The sequence below is a fragment of the Anopheles cruzii genome, chromosome 3, assembly GCF_943734635.1.
Source record: "Anopheles cruzii chromosome 3, idAnoCruzAS_RS32_06, whole genome shotgun sequence".
In the NCBI taxonomy this organism is placed as follows: domain Eukaryota; kingdom Metazoa; phylum Arthropoda; class Insecta; order Diptera; family Culicidae; genus Anopheles; species Anopheles cruzii.
In genome coordinates this window covers 57,950,201-57,964,096 of record NC_069145.1, presented here as the reverse complement: position 1 = coordinate 57,964,096, position 13,896 = coordinate 57,950,201, and the positions used below count along the sequence as shown (strand labels likewise).

At 48.4% G+C, this 13,896-nt stretch overlaps 2 protein-coding genes across 3 annotated transcripts in view; one reads left to right on the top strand and one right to left on the bottom strand.

The window, feature by feature from the left end:
• The window catches only part of LOC128272369 (uncharacterized), a 3,719-nt gene extending 1,692 nt beyond the window's left edge, over positions 1-2,027 (bottom strand). For both annotated transcript variants that reach the window (XM_053010165.1, XM_053010166.1), the window contains exon 1: positions 1,492-2,027. In XM_053010165.1, coding sequence (XP_052866125.1) covers positions 1,492-1,561 — 70 coding nt within the window. In that variant the 5' untranslated portion in view covers positions 1,562-2,027. The remainder of the gene's footprint in view (positions 1-1,491) is intronic.
• Positions 2,028-10,308: 8,281 nt separating this feature from the next.
• Positions 10,309-13,205, top strand: LOC128270670 (putative protein TPRXL). The gene is made up of 3 exons (XM_053008081.1): positions 10,309-10,329; positions 10,458-10,611; positions 12,709-13,205. The coding sequence occupies exons 1-3, from the start codon at positions 10,309-10,311 to the stop codon at positions 13,203-13,205; spliced, it is 672 nt and encodes a 223-aa protein (XP_052864041.1).
• Positions 13,206-13,896: the final 691 nt, after the last annotated feature.

Genomic DNA, 13,896 nt, shown 5'->3' with positions numbered 1-13,896 from the left:
TCATCATCATCATCATCGCCACACAACCACCGAGCAACGAACGCTCGTCGTCAATCAGCAATCAGAGGAATCAAGGCACACACTTTGTAAGTTCGACCGGATCGCACCGTCCAGAGATCGCACCCAGCCCCAAGGAGAGATGATCTGCCGGCAGGCAGGCAGTGTGTGTTCTCCCGAGATTTCTGGATCGTCCCATGATGTACCGTGGACGGCGTAGTACGGGTCGCTGGAGCCGCAAAAAAACGGCCACTAATTGATTAAGTTCTCGCCCTCGCCGACCAGCCGGCGGACCACGCCACGGCTTTACTTCACTTTTCTTCCTTCCTTTGTTCAAACCTTTCAATTGCGATTTTACATAAATTGTTTTTCATTTGACCTTAGACTGGGAGCTACGTGAGACTTTGGCGGCGGCAGGCGCTCCGCCAAGTGTGTCTGGCCTCCCCCCAGTGTCTCAGTGTGGCGGATGTGTGTCAGCTGCTGGAGCTGGGCACAGAGCGAGTGCCGCGATTTAGTAGTCCACATCTACCATTCTTGTACTACGAACTCCACTCTCTCTGTCTCTCTTTGTCCCGTTTTCACGCAGTTCTCGCATCCTGTTGCTTGCCATGACGGTTTCGTTTACAGCGTCATTCATTTCGTCACTGCCCTTTGAACGCACCGACTCCCGTTCCGACTCCCGAGACATTACGGCGCGCGCGCGCACTCTACTTATTTTTCTGTCTCCGCGGCAATCAGCGGCAATCTCGGCGCCTTCCCTAGCAACTGGACACTGGACACGGCCAGCTGATTTGAGCGAACGCGGTTCGCTAGCGACGGAGCGTAGACGTATCGCTCTTGGCGGCCCTCGTTACTTTACTACGGTACGCGTTTCGAGCACCGAGCTTCATGATAATTCATTCATTGGGCGGTTGGTGCCGGGTCGGGTCCCGAGAACCTCACAGAAACACTATCAAGGAAGTGCACGCTTGACGCCTAGCGCGTTGATCAAGACCGATCCGAAAAGGGTGCTCCCTCAGAACTCCCCATCGTCGGACAGCAGCAGTGGAGATGATGATTCTGTGATGATGATGATGTTCCTGGTTTGAAACCCCTTCCTCGCGGCGCGGGCCCACATGTGACTAAGTACCGACACCGACACACACCGTGCCGTGCCGTGCCCTGTGGCCGCGCCACGGTAGAAGTTGAAATGCGCAATTGGATAAATGGGGCCCCCCCCGCGTAGGGTTGTTGTTGCATTTCCGGAAACTTCGCCAGCTCGCGGCTCACGTTGCGGAAGAGTGTCGCCTGGCCTGGCTATGACGTGTGCCGGGGGATCGTACGTGATTCGCTGCACGGCACGGCACGGCAATGTTCTCGAACACACCCACTTTTGGCCGCCTGAGGCAGGGACTGGCTACTGGGCTGTCCGCAGCAAAGAAGGCACCCCAGGCAAACAACAGGTATTCGTGCAGGGAGAAGAAGGGCGAGATATGATCATCTGAACTATCGTACCATTTCCGGCCGCCCGCTGACGTTCCGTTTGTAGCGCCAACAGTAGCAGAACGGCAACGATTCGGTGCATCTTGGACCCAGGTGAATTCCGGAACACAGCCAGCGACGGTTGTTTTGTGTGAACTGCTGGCTGGCCAGAGGCTGCCAGAGGGGCCTCACCAGAGATACACTTACACACGGTTCGGTTCTGTTCGTTATCACCAGCTATGATTTGTTATGATTTGTGCCAGACCTTGAAGGCACCCTGAGCGGACACCTACGATGGTCTACGGTACAGCTTCACTGGTACACGGCAAAGCACACGGGCCAGCATCGGGCACAGTCACACACGAAACGAAGTGCACAAATCCCAAAATCGCTTCACTCGCGGACGAACCAGCAGCAGCAGCAGCAGGAGGACGGTTCACTGATCTCCGGTTCACAACTAGCAACTGGCAACTGGCGTCTATAGGGGAGAGTGTGCTCCACATCGACCAGTCCCCGTGAGTACGGCAAGCCGAACCTGCAGGAGCTCGTCCCGAATTGCCGCCGTTTGAATTATCAGATTGCAACTAAATTGTGTGACGAGCGTTGATCTGAATTTATACGGCCTGCGCTGGTGTCTGTGTGGCTGCCCTGATTGCCCGGGCCGGACGACGCGTTGCCGACTGGGAAGATACGCGGACGGCCGCAGCATCGATCGAGTCGCGCGCCGGTGCATATGACGATCTCGCAGCGATCGCGCCCATTTAGTGGTAGTAGTCAGCGAGCCGAGTGTACCCGCCCGCTCGCAGTTCGCGGGTGCCGCGAGAGCGATCCTCGATTGTTCTGGGAAATTCTCGGAATGTCGCCTTGTGAGAGAGGGCTGCATTTTGTGGAGGCAAGTTTCGCCAGAATGTTTGAGTTCCGTTAAAGAGTTTCTAGACTCCTCAAAGACCCAACCCATTACACACAGACATTACGGTGTCGGCAGTCTCGCGGTCTCTCTCTTAACCTCGCGCTCATCGTTGACGGATTCGCTCGCGTTCTTGGCAATGAACCGACACATGGCTGCCGACAGGCACACGGAAAGCTCGCACCGAGGTACCGCGGTCTCTCACGCGTACTACTGTTACTACCAATCCGAAGCCGGACCGGCGGATCTCCCAACGCCGATCGGAAGCGGCCAGGCGGAGAGCTACGGAACGAGAACGATGCCGCAGAACCGCGATCATCATCAATCATAATTCTTACCCACATACCGACGACGACGGACGGTGGACGTTGGCCAGCTCCGTCCACAATGAAGAAGAATGTTCACTGCGTTACCAGTTACCGGGCGACAATTGTCAGTGCCGTGAGAGAGTATACGACGCAGGATCGCACCTGAGAGACCCCTTAGTGAACCCTTTTTTCGTCGATTTTTTGCCATTGTATTAGTTGTGAAAATTAATTCTTGCAGTTTTTATTCGACATTTGTGACCTAAACCACAACAACAAAACGTAAGACTACTTGCATGAAAGTATTGTCTGTTGTTAGCCTTTCTTTCATCTAAAAGGTCATGTTGCAAAAGCAGTTTATCATGTCTTTTATCCCATTCTGGTTCTTTTATTGGCCAAAGCTTGCTTCAAACGCATTTATTGTTGTCGATAACGTTGTTCATCAATAATTTCATTGGGTTTCGAAAGCTTACACCTTACATATCTTTACACAACACCTTACATATCTCACCATATGCACAGCACAACATATCCCTCATATCCCCTGACATTTTCTTTAGGTTTACGTATTCCTCTTTTTGAATTCATGTGGAACCTAGTACGACATTTTTCTAATCATTCCCACGGCACTCAGGCGATGAGAAACTGTCGTGTGGTCAACTCTCAACATTTCTGCAAGATCTTTTTGCATCTGTCATGCACGTCGATCGAACATTGCTACAAATTCTTCATCATCAACCTTTATTGACTGTTCAGGTCGCTCTTGGTATTACAGGCAAAATCACCACTTTTAAACCACACCAACCACATCTGACACGACACGTTCTTCGAGAGAGCATATTCATCATAAACATCCATTAAAATGCGATGACTCTCGGTAGGAGTTGTCTTCATACTAAAGTCATCCCCGCGAAAACACTGAATGAGGAACAAAACTCGACATTATAAGATGCTTTTAAAAGGAGTTGTTTACACTTTATCAAAAAACCTATACTGCGTAGTAGTAGTAATAATCATCTATATGTAAAACAGCAAGAATTAATTCATACACCTAATAGTTTGAACCACTATGAAGGCGCTCCTTATCAGAATACTCGTACCTCGGAGCAGTCGCCCGGTCAAGGTCAGCTTCAGCAACTCGGGTTTCGACTTCGTTTGACCTGTCGCCTGTGACATCAAGATCCGGATTTGGAGTAGGTTGGCAAAAACGAACACCCAAAACCCTCGTCGAAACCCACTTTAACGAAATCATCTAGAGAGGCACAACGTTTTGTGTACCTCCCAGGCGTGCGGCCGGCGGCCAATAAAAACAAGCAAAATCCAACGGTAAACAAAACACAAAGTGTAGCCTGCGCTGGGAGCTGACGTTTCGCGATGATGATAAGAAAGGATGATCACCGAGCGGGGAAAAAATCCGTGTAAATTCGATCGATTGTTTGGCCCGGTTTCGTTGGGTGGCCCTATAGCGACCCCACGGGTGTCAGGAATACCAAGAATTGTTGACTCATTTTTTGTGCTGGTGGTAATGCTTCTACACCGAGGGCATCTCCCTCGTAGTCTTTTGCGTCCTTGACCAGTACATGTGGTGGGTTCAGAGTCAATGCATAATTAGAGATTTCGACCCAAGGTGTGGCACATGGGGACATCGACGCCGAATTGCTGTGGGCAGCTCCTGCGATCGGGTGGGCTCATTTGGTTTTCCAATAGCCGCTGCTCCTCGGTGTGCTTTCGATTTGAATATTTATTCAAAGCATGTTCTGCAACGCAGCTCGATGTAGATCGTTCTAGTTGATGTTAGCTGAAACATTGGGCGCATGATCAAGTAGCGCCTGTAGCGTATCCCACTTGGTATTTATGCTAACCTAAAAGTTTGTTCGAATGATTGATTGATCTATTTTCTCGGAGCCACGAGATCTCTAGGAAAAAAGTCTTACCCATATCTGAGTCCTGAGTGCTAAAAATATAAGTTGCAGCTTCTTATTTATTTTAGCTTATTTAGTTGTAAAAGTACTCACTCCGTCCAGTGAAAGCGAAATGGATCCATCGCTGAGTCCTGGATAGTTGTCAAGCTATGGCAATAGCCCTTCAAACTGCACCTTTGCGATATCTCGGACAGCACAGATTCCACCGAACACGGAGAGAAATGCATAATGAGAATGCTGGCCGGTTCGCAGGAAGAGCTTCACCTCCTTCAAGCCCTGTTGCGTAATGGAGTGTTAATTGCGGCGAAAACGGTAACTCCAGAAGAGGCCGCGGCTGGGACTTGGACTGGGACTTTCTCTTTCACCTTCGTGCGCGCATTTGTGCATTGCTAGCACGTCGTCGCAGAACTTTAATATACTTTTACTGTCGTTGGCCGCCAGCGATTCCGGAAGCTAGCGGATGTCACGCGCATATTGCGCATATCGCACGGGGGCCCTTGAAGACGCGCTCCTGTCACATGCGATTAATGTCATTACGCGTCTCGCCACGAGCTGTGTCGGTCGGAGTAATTTCTTCACTTTCATTGCTGACCGCCGTGCTTCACGTGCCACGATCGCCAACCGCTAGATATGCTATACGGTTGACAAAAACAAACCACCCCAGGGACCAGCAGTAGACACCACATGCGAAATGTTGCCTCGCCTCGCGCAATGCGAAGCGTGCTCCGCAACGGCAATGTGCCCTCTCCGAAGGGACGCCTGGGACGGATGGGCGAACGAAAAGTAAATGGGAAACCGCTTAGCTTAGTGGACTCACCCGAGCGCGCATCCGTCGGGCGCAATTCAGCAATTCAAATCACGTCGATAAACGTCGACATCCATCTTCGCTCTCGGGAGTGGAGTTCGCAGTACGGACTTTCATTCCACAAACTCCTGGGCCGGTAAGTCCTGGGGCGAATCACTTGAGTGGTATCGAAAATGTCACTCCGAGTTTGCATAATCCGACGTTTATCCGGACTTGTACTTTTCAAGTCCAGACCTTAAGCTAGCGAAAGAAGCACAAGTTGTAGAATTATTGATCACTCGATGAAACACTTCTGGTTGTCTTTTCTAGATTTAGGTGTTACCCCGAGAGTTGTCGAACGGACTCTGAGTGTTCCAGAGCCCAAAATAATAATTTTCAGAACGGTTAGAATTTCAAGTAATTTTCAGAAGTGGCTGACGCAACTCAATGTTCTGATTCGACCGGACCACAGCGGATCCACCTTAGTATCTTCCGGAGCATCGTGAATCTACTGGACACTCTGCCGGCAATGCTCCAATAAAACCATGTCAATGAACCACAGAATTATAGTCACTCGCCCACCGTATTGCGTCTCCCTGGATCCGGTTTAGAGCTATTTTGGGACTGGCCAACGTCACGTCATGAATATTCTGGCGCCCCATGGAAATCTAAAATGACTCTCAGTCAACTCTCCCTGCTCCCTGCATCCCTCAGTCCACGCGGTCGACCCCATGGACCGTGGTTGCCATTTGCGCTCGGCCAATGTGTCTCACTGTGCGCCGCCAAACGCCGGCGCCGATCCTCCAGCGTCATTTCGTTTAGTCATTTAGCTTGGTCGGGCCCCTTAGCTACTGCCGCTGGCTGCGGTCCGCGATGAATGAAGTTCCCAGGCCACAGGCCAGGCCGGTTCGAACCACTTCCGACCAGATGGAACCGCTTTAGATTGGTCGCCTGGCGTTCGAAGTTTGATTGTCATGGTACGGGCTTTCGGATGCTTCCGACGATGCACCGCTTGACTGCCGGGATGGTTGCCGGGTGGGTTGCGGTGGGTTGGGGTCTGGGAAGCGACGTTTGAGCGAGTTCTAAAACTGGACCCCCGCCCCCCGGGATGACGACTGATGTCTGGCCTGGCCCCGGTGGCAATCAGAGTGCGCCAGAGGAGCAACGGTGCAACGGCGCAAGGCTCAGGTACGGTACGGGGAGACCGGGCGGCGATCAGTGATGACGACTTCTGACGACGTAGCCCGGCAATTGAGCACCGGGCACCGAGCGGGCGGGCCTGTCATCAGCATCACGTGTCAGCAGTTGAATCGACAATTGAGTGGAGCTAAATTCTGCTTAATTTAATATTTGCGGTGCGCTCACGCGCGCCAAGTTCGTGGTCGCCACTGCTGCTGCTGCTGCTGCTAGGACCGTCGGCGCGAGACTTTTCTATTAGGGGGATAGGAACTGCCAGAGCCAGAGGTTTAGGGATTTCCAGATTGATTATCGAACACTGCATGATCCCGCCCGCGACCGCGTTGGCGAGAGAAATGATCCAAATGTCAACATCCTGTTGGGGGTTTTTCCTTTCGCCCATCAGAAGCATTTGATGACCAATGCCTTGCGCTTCCATCTAACCCATCTGAAAGCACTTCTACTGTGTATCTACGAGATTTACTCGGGGAAATACGGGAAGATCCGAACAAGGACATTCGACAACGACTGCTAAAAAAGCCACAAGCGAACGTTTCTACTTCATCCTGTTGATATGTTTCGAATTTTCTTAAATTTATCTCAGCAAATAGGTCGATTTTGTTTCAGTTTAGTGCGAGCTCAATGAGGAATTAAGTCAGCGTGTGAGTCCTTAAGGCCTTCCTTTAGCACATCCATACCTAGCAATGCCACCGAAGTACAGTCTAATGAACAGAACGATGAACTGTACGACGGTGCCGAGTATCGAATAATCGAAATGGCGCTTCTCGAAGTAAAACGATCTTTTCTTGTCGTCGTTTGTCTTGAAAATCATCTTTGAGTTTATTTTCCGCTTCTTATTTATAGTAAATTCCGTGGCTTGATCAAACTAAATCATTCCAATTCAGTTTTAACAGCGCATTTCTTATCTGTTTAGGATCGGAAGTGATCCTCGTTTTAAAATGCACCTGGGTAAACAATACAATTCAGTGGACATATCGTTTCTTTTGCGTTGTTTTCATTCTGCATATGCAGACTTTTTTGTGTAGGTCCATTTAAGATACATTTCCACCTTTTGAATAGCGCCGTGGTTAGGATACATATTTTGCGGACTGTTTGTTTGTCGTCCGCTTTCTTTCAAGTGTACCTTTAGACACCTCATTTCACGTCAGAGCGATTCTGGACGCATTGTGCTCTTATCATTTGTCTTTCTGGATCGATCCAGGTTTCGATCTTGACGACCTTCTTCGATTTTATGATATGGTTGTCGGATGGCTAGCCAGTTTTTGAGTTAGCCAGTTGCCAGTTGTAACTGAACTTAAAAACTTTGTTTTGTAGATTCCACGTCCAGCTGAATTTCTATGTAACCTAGCTTCGTACCGTGCATGATTCTTGTGGGAAATGTGGCTAGAACTGCTCGTACTGATATTAAATGAAGCAATATGGAGAAAACAGTAAAACCGCATCCTCAATCGAGTAGCGAAAATTAATAAAACAGAAAGAAAGAAAATATTCAAAGAGAAAGAGACATGGAGAATCTTATCTGCTTCGATGCTAATATAAATTACGTTTCTGAGGTAATATGAACTATAGTGTCGACTTACCAGACGCTGACGAGGATGAACATTTTGACACGAACCCTCCAGGACCCAACCCACGGCAGCCCAAGACAAACTCGCTTTGGGAGGATCGCATTTACCCGTTCGTGGTGTAAATTAATTGAACACATCAACCTCCCTAATAGGGCCCTCCCGGTGACAGACTTTCATGCGACCGTGGCCTCTCTCACAGACACACAGACACACACACACACTCCTTCAGTACACCACCGGCGAAGGGCAGAGTCAACGACCGAAATGTGTTGCTGTTGCTGTTGGAGGGCAGAAAAACAAACGGTACGGCACCGGCCCAAGACGCACCCGCCGTTCGCGATCGGTGATCCAAACCGGGCATCTAGGTGACCACCGCACTGCTACGCTACTCCTCATTATGGCTGACTGACCGACTGAAGAGCCGGTGCCGCAACCAACCTTCTCTGCCGGGTGCACAGTTCTTGGAAATTGGAAAAGTGGGTGTTTTCCAACCAGCCAGCCTGGCCAGGCCACCCGATACTTACGTAAAGTCTGGTGCGCTTCTGGTGCTGGACTCGGACATCCTCGCCATGCTCGGGACCATGATCTAAGACCAGCTACACGGCCGTGTTCTCCCTATAAGGCGCCACCAGAGTCTCTGGTTTCCCTGGATAAACCTGCACCAACTCGCTCTTTCTGTCTCGCTCTCCCGTTCACGATCGCTGTAGTTTTCCCGACGTCGGTCCAAGGGCTTGGGATGCGGGAGGTTCGTGTTTTCAATTTTTCCGACCGTCCGGTGCTCTATGGTGTGGGGCCCTGGCTCGCCCATCGATCGCCCGATGACAGATTGATGAATAGACCTCGACCAATATGGCGCTGATGTCACTCTCTTAAAGGGAACGTGGCGTGAAAATTTCGCTTTCATTCTCGCCCCGTTCCGTCCCACCTGTGCACCGCACGGCCGCCGGTTGAGATCGATCGGGGTCTGAAATGTGGGGAGAAAAAATGAAATTGAAAGTTGCACCACTGGCCAGCAGTTATCGGGATCACTAAATCGGGCTGGCTGGCGGTGTACGCAGGTGACGGATCGGAATGTCGCACGCAAATCGTACGTGTGCGCCGCGGTTTCCAGAAGCTTCAACAGAAGCCGTTCGAGCCGTGGGTCTTTAAAAGTAAAATGGCCATACGCACAACAACGGGTGTGGATTAATGGTTGAATTAGTCAAGCAAAGCTGCGTTATACTACTATGGGAGAAGATTACAATAATTAACGCAAAAGAAAATCATCCTGTTCCATCTATGCCACTAAATCTTTAAACCAATCAATACCACTCAATCCCAAAAATGTGACGCAAAACTTACTTGTGGTATAAAAACCAAGAACAACTGTTTCCCGGCGTAGTCCTGGGGTGTGCAGGTTTGGCTTATTTAGTAATTTAGGTTTTCTATTCTCTTTACGTACATTTGGACTAGATGCAGTGAATTTGACTTTTTAGGATTAATGATTTTTTTAATATTATCCTAGCTTCCACCCAAAGTCTCGCGAAAACATTGTTATCTGTTAAATAACCTATTCTATTGTATTATTATTATTATCCTGTATTATCATTCTTTCTCGAAATCATTATTTAAACTCACACTAACTTTTGATACCTGTTTTTTTTTTTATTGATTTCCTGAATTTTTCAGTGCGAAAAGAGCCATCTAGGGAGAATTATGGTAACTATGCGTAACGCGTAACGCGCGTAACCGTTACCGCAATGGGTTTGAGTCCCGATAACTTTGCTCAATAAAGTTGATAAAGTGTATTTTTTCGCTATGTTTAATTCCCGATAAAAATATTCTAGCAATGGAAACGAAATTTAATTATTTCATATGAAAGAAGGATTCATTACCTTTCGAATGATGTACAATACAGGTACATTACCTTTGCAGAACTGTGCTAACGATCGCGTTAAAGTAGCTGATAAAAGTTGCTTTTAAAGAGTAATTTTTACTCTTTCGACTTTAACAGATGAATTTTCGGAATCTGCGCCACATGGGAGGTTAAAAGTTCTCATCGCTCGTAGCTTACTTACCATTGGTATCTTTTTTAAGTTGGGTTATGATCGCCTTTTCCCCATAGTGCGTCGCTCTTTATTTTTAGTATATTTCCTATGCTATCGATTTTCTAACTTTCTATATAAAAATGAATGTTTACTATCTGTCTGTACCGTCATTTCTCCAAAACTACTGACACCACCAGCGGCGGCTGTCGGCGCCGATCCTGACGCACCGCAAATTTAGCTTCCCCGCCAACCTGCACTCCACCTGCGCTGCTGGGCTTCCCGGAAATAGCCGACGTTGGCAGAGGCCAGCAGGACCGCCTCGAGCACGACCCTCTCGGTGCGCCGCCGTCTCAGCAACGTCAGCAATGTCGTGACCCGCAAGCTGCTCAGCACGATCGGCTGGAACCAGGTGTCGCTCTCCTCGCAGGACATCATGACGCAAGGCAAGTGCCTGTGCATCCAATGCATCGGAAGCCGGTTGAAGCGGTCCGTCGTATTCAACCGTTTCAAGGGCTGTTTCTCCTTAAGACCTTCAGCCTGTATTTTTTCCAAATATAATATTTTCTCTTAAAACCGCAGTAAGGTAAGACACGTAGCAATGCACGAAAGAAAATCAGTTTCCGTTGGAAGCTTCAGGCAAAAAACATTTGGAAAAACGGTACTCGCGCTTTTCTTCTCGACCTCAACCTCAACGCAGAGGTTTTTGCATGTTGCGCCTCTTCTTGGCTATTTCAGTGTCTTGACCGATTTCATAAGATGCTGCTAGCGTGCGGTCATTTTATAATCGGGAAAACCCGCTTCAAAAATTCGTTCGTGAAATGACTGGTAGGTAGCACCAACGACTTGCATGCAATATTGCATGTAACATTGTATGCAAGAATTGCTTTCTAAAACTTGTATGCGATGTTGTATGCTATTTATTTATTTAGAGGAAAGTGATAAATGATTGACTGTTTAACTTACCTGCAGTCAAATGACAGTCTCAGCGACAATACTGTAACATAGCCTGGCGAAACTTTGTACAAGCAGAATAAGTCGATCGTTCCAATGGTTTACGGGTAAGGTCGTTTGTTCTTTTTGATTTTATTTTAATTTTTACTACAATTCACAAGGCAACGGACATCTAGATTTATTGCCAACCTTAAAAACTAGTTTACAACAGTGATTAAAGCTTAATTATTAACTTAACTAAAGCTTAATAAACTTATAAACTTATAATAATTATAAACTTAACTTATAATTATAAACTTATAATAAGCTATACTTTCAATTTTTCTGGCTCTTTCTGTATTCGCACGCATAGGGGCATATTAAAATCAAACACTGACGGAGCGAAACAATACGGTGAGTAGTGGCTGTTGGCTGGTGGCTGTTCGGCGAAATGGCAACATTAACTTAACGTTCGTGCATCGTGTGTTATCGATCGACCAAAAGCCGCAACTTGTATTATGGACTACAGGAGTGAATAAATCGGCACTATCAACAATCGAAACGCAAACGTCGCCTGCGGAGCATGTCAGGGATGCGAATGTCTAGTAGTGTACAGTTAGTTCTGCTTGTACGATCGAGCAAGTTCGGTCTGATGATAATTAACAACTCTAGTGGACTTTTTGTGCAACCCAAAAATCCAGTCTATCGATCCAACGGTGATGTTACTGGCACCAAACTACCGGCGAAAACTCATTGGGCAGAGTGAGCAATAGGTTTAACTGTGCGCACAATTGGGTGGAACCATGGAATAAAAACGCATTCGAATGCAGGGGTCAGCAGAGCACGCCGTCTTCGAGTGTCTGCGTGAGTAAGGAAAGTAAAGTGAGGGAAGCGTGTGGGGAGCCGCCCACAGGACGGAGTCCAAGGAGAGTAGATGGTAGGGCCCATGATACTATGGAAGGATTGTCTTACTGTTCTCCTTGTGAGAAAACAGAGTCGAAACAGGGAAAAAAGGATTTGATTTTTGTCGTACCCTTCGAGCTATTAGTGTATTGGTTGAAAATTGCGTTCCAATAATGTAGTATTCCCGGCAGCACTGCCAGTCGGCAGTACGGCCAATCGGCAGCACTGCCAGTCGGCAGCACTGCCTCTCTCCTTTATAGCTAAGTAAGTTAGTCGCGTTAAAACTCTGGACGAATAAAGCCACATTAATTTCCTACCACGCGCAACCTACCGTCTACAATATCAATTATTCAACAGTATTACTTCAAATGAGGGAGACGTGGGTATAAAACGTCCACATATAGAAATGAAGAGGCTTATTCCAAATGTGGTGATAAACACAGAACATCGCTTTATCGCATCTTGGCTATTGAAGAGTGTTAACAGCGATGAGGTAAACAGGCTGAAATTTTCGAAAGTTGATGTGCAGCATTCTGTAAAGGGCAGAGAATGCCCAAGATTCAAGGCGCAGTGGGAAAAATGATAGAAGTCTTCGCAGTAGCAAGTACTTTATGCTGATGTTCTTAAGTTGTTTTTACCTGTACGTAACCCGTCTGCGGTCGACATTGTTTTGTCGGCCGTTGTACCGGAGGCGGCCATCGGCGCAGACGCCGTGACGCGGCAGCACCATCATCTGTCGGCGCAGCTTATTGCGGCGGTGCGCGCTGCCTCAACCACCGGTGGCTCGTCCTCAGCAGTCGCCGCCAATCCCTCGTCCTCAGGCGTCGACCTCAATCCCTCGTCTTCATCGGTCGTCGCCAATCCCTCGTCCTCAGGCGTCGACCTCAATCCCTCGTCTTCATCGGTCGTCGCCAATCCCTCGTCCTCAGCCATCGCCCCCAATCCCTCGTCCTCCTCCGTCACCGCCAATCCCTCGTCCTCAGCCGTCGCACCCAATCCCTCGTCCTCCTCCGTCACCGCCAATCCCTCGTCCTCAGCCGTCGCACCCAATCCCTCGTCCTACTACTTTGTCACCGTAAATCCCTCGTCCTCCTCCTGTCGCTCCACCCAACAGCCGCGCAATCGTACAGGAACTCTTGCACTATCAACGGAGGGCGGCGGAGGCTCATGCCGCGATAGCCGACGAACTGGCTGCCCTGATTGACAGGTTTGACCAGGCAGAAGCCCGTGGTAACCGCGTCGGTGCACAGTATCGGCGGCGGACCCCCGCAACGGGGACAAGAAGGACGACGACGAACACGAATGGGTTCGTTCGCTGTACAGGGCTGCTCATTAAATTCGGAGCCTCGAGAATAATTTACCTAAAGTTATATCACCATGATAGAGTTTCGAGCATTGTTTTTTTTGTAACAAATTGAATCACATTTTGCAAGTGGAGCCAGTCAGTGTGGTCGTGGAGTACTGCGGAGAATTCATCAACTTCAAAATTTATCACTTTCTTGCGCTGCGCTTAAAAATAATTCTAACCACTACCACTAACCTTCTTGTTAGATGTTGGTTAAAACTAGTAATTAGTTCCGATGTGTCCGAAACTTAGTCCTGTTTAGTAATAAAACAAGGGTGTTGCGTAAAAATGAATATCATGGTACGTATCATGGTGTTTCATTCCGCAGGACGAGGAATATACGTCATTTATGGACGTGCTTCCAGACGTACTAGGGGATATTATTATATTTTATTTTGAGAACGGAATTAATCCGCCGCCGTGGATAATAGATATGGGCCAAAGATTGGTGGCGGGGTGCGAAATTACGTACCAGGAATATCGCGATTTGGGTGATTGGTATAGCGATCTGGTATTGGATTTTAATTGAATAAAATTAACCCATTCCTTC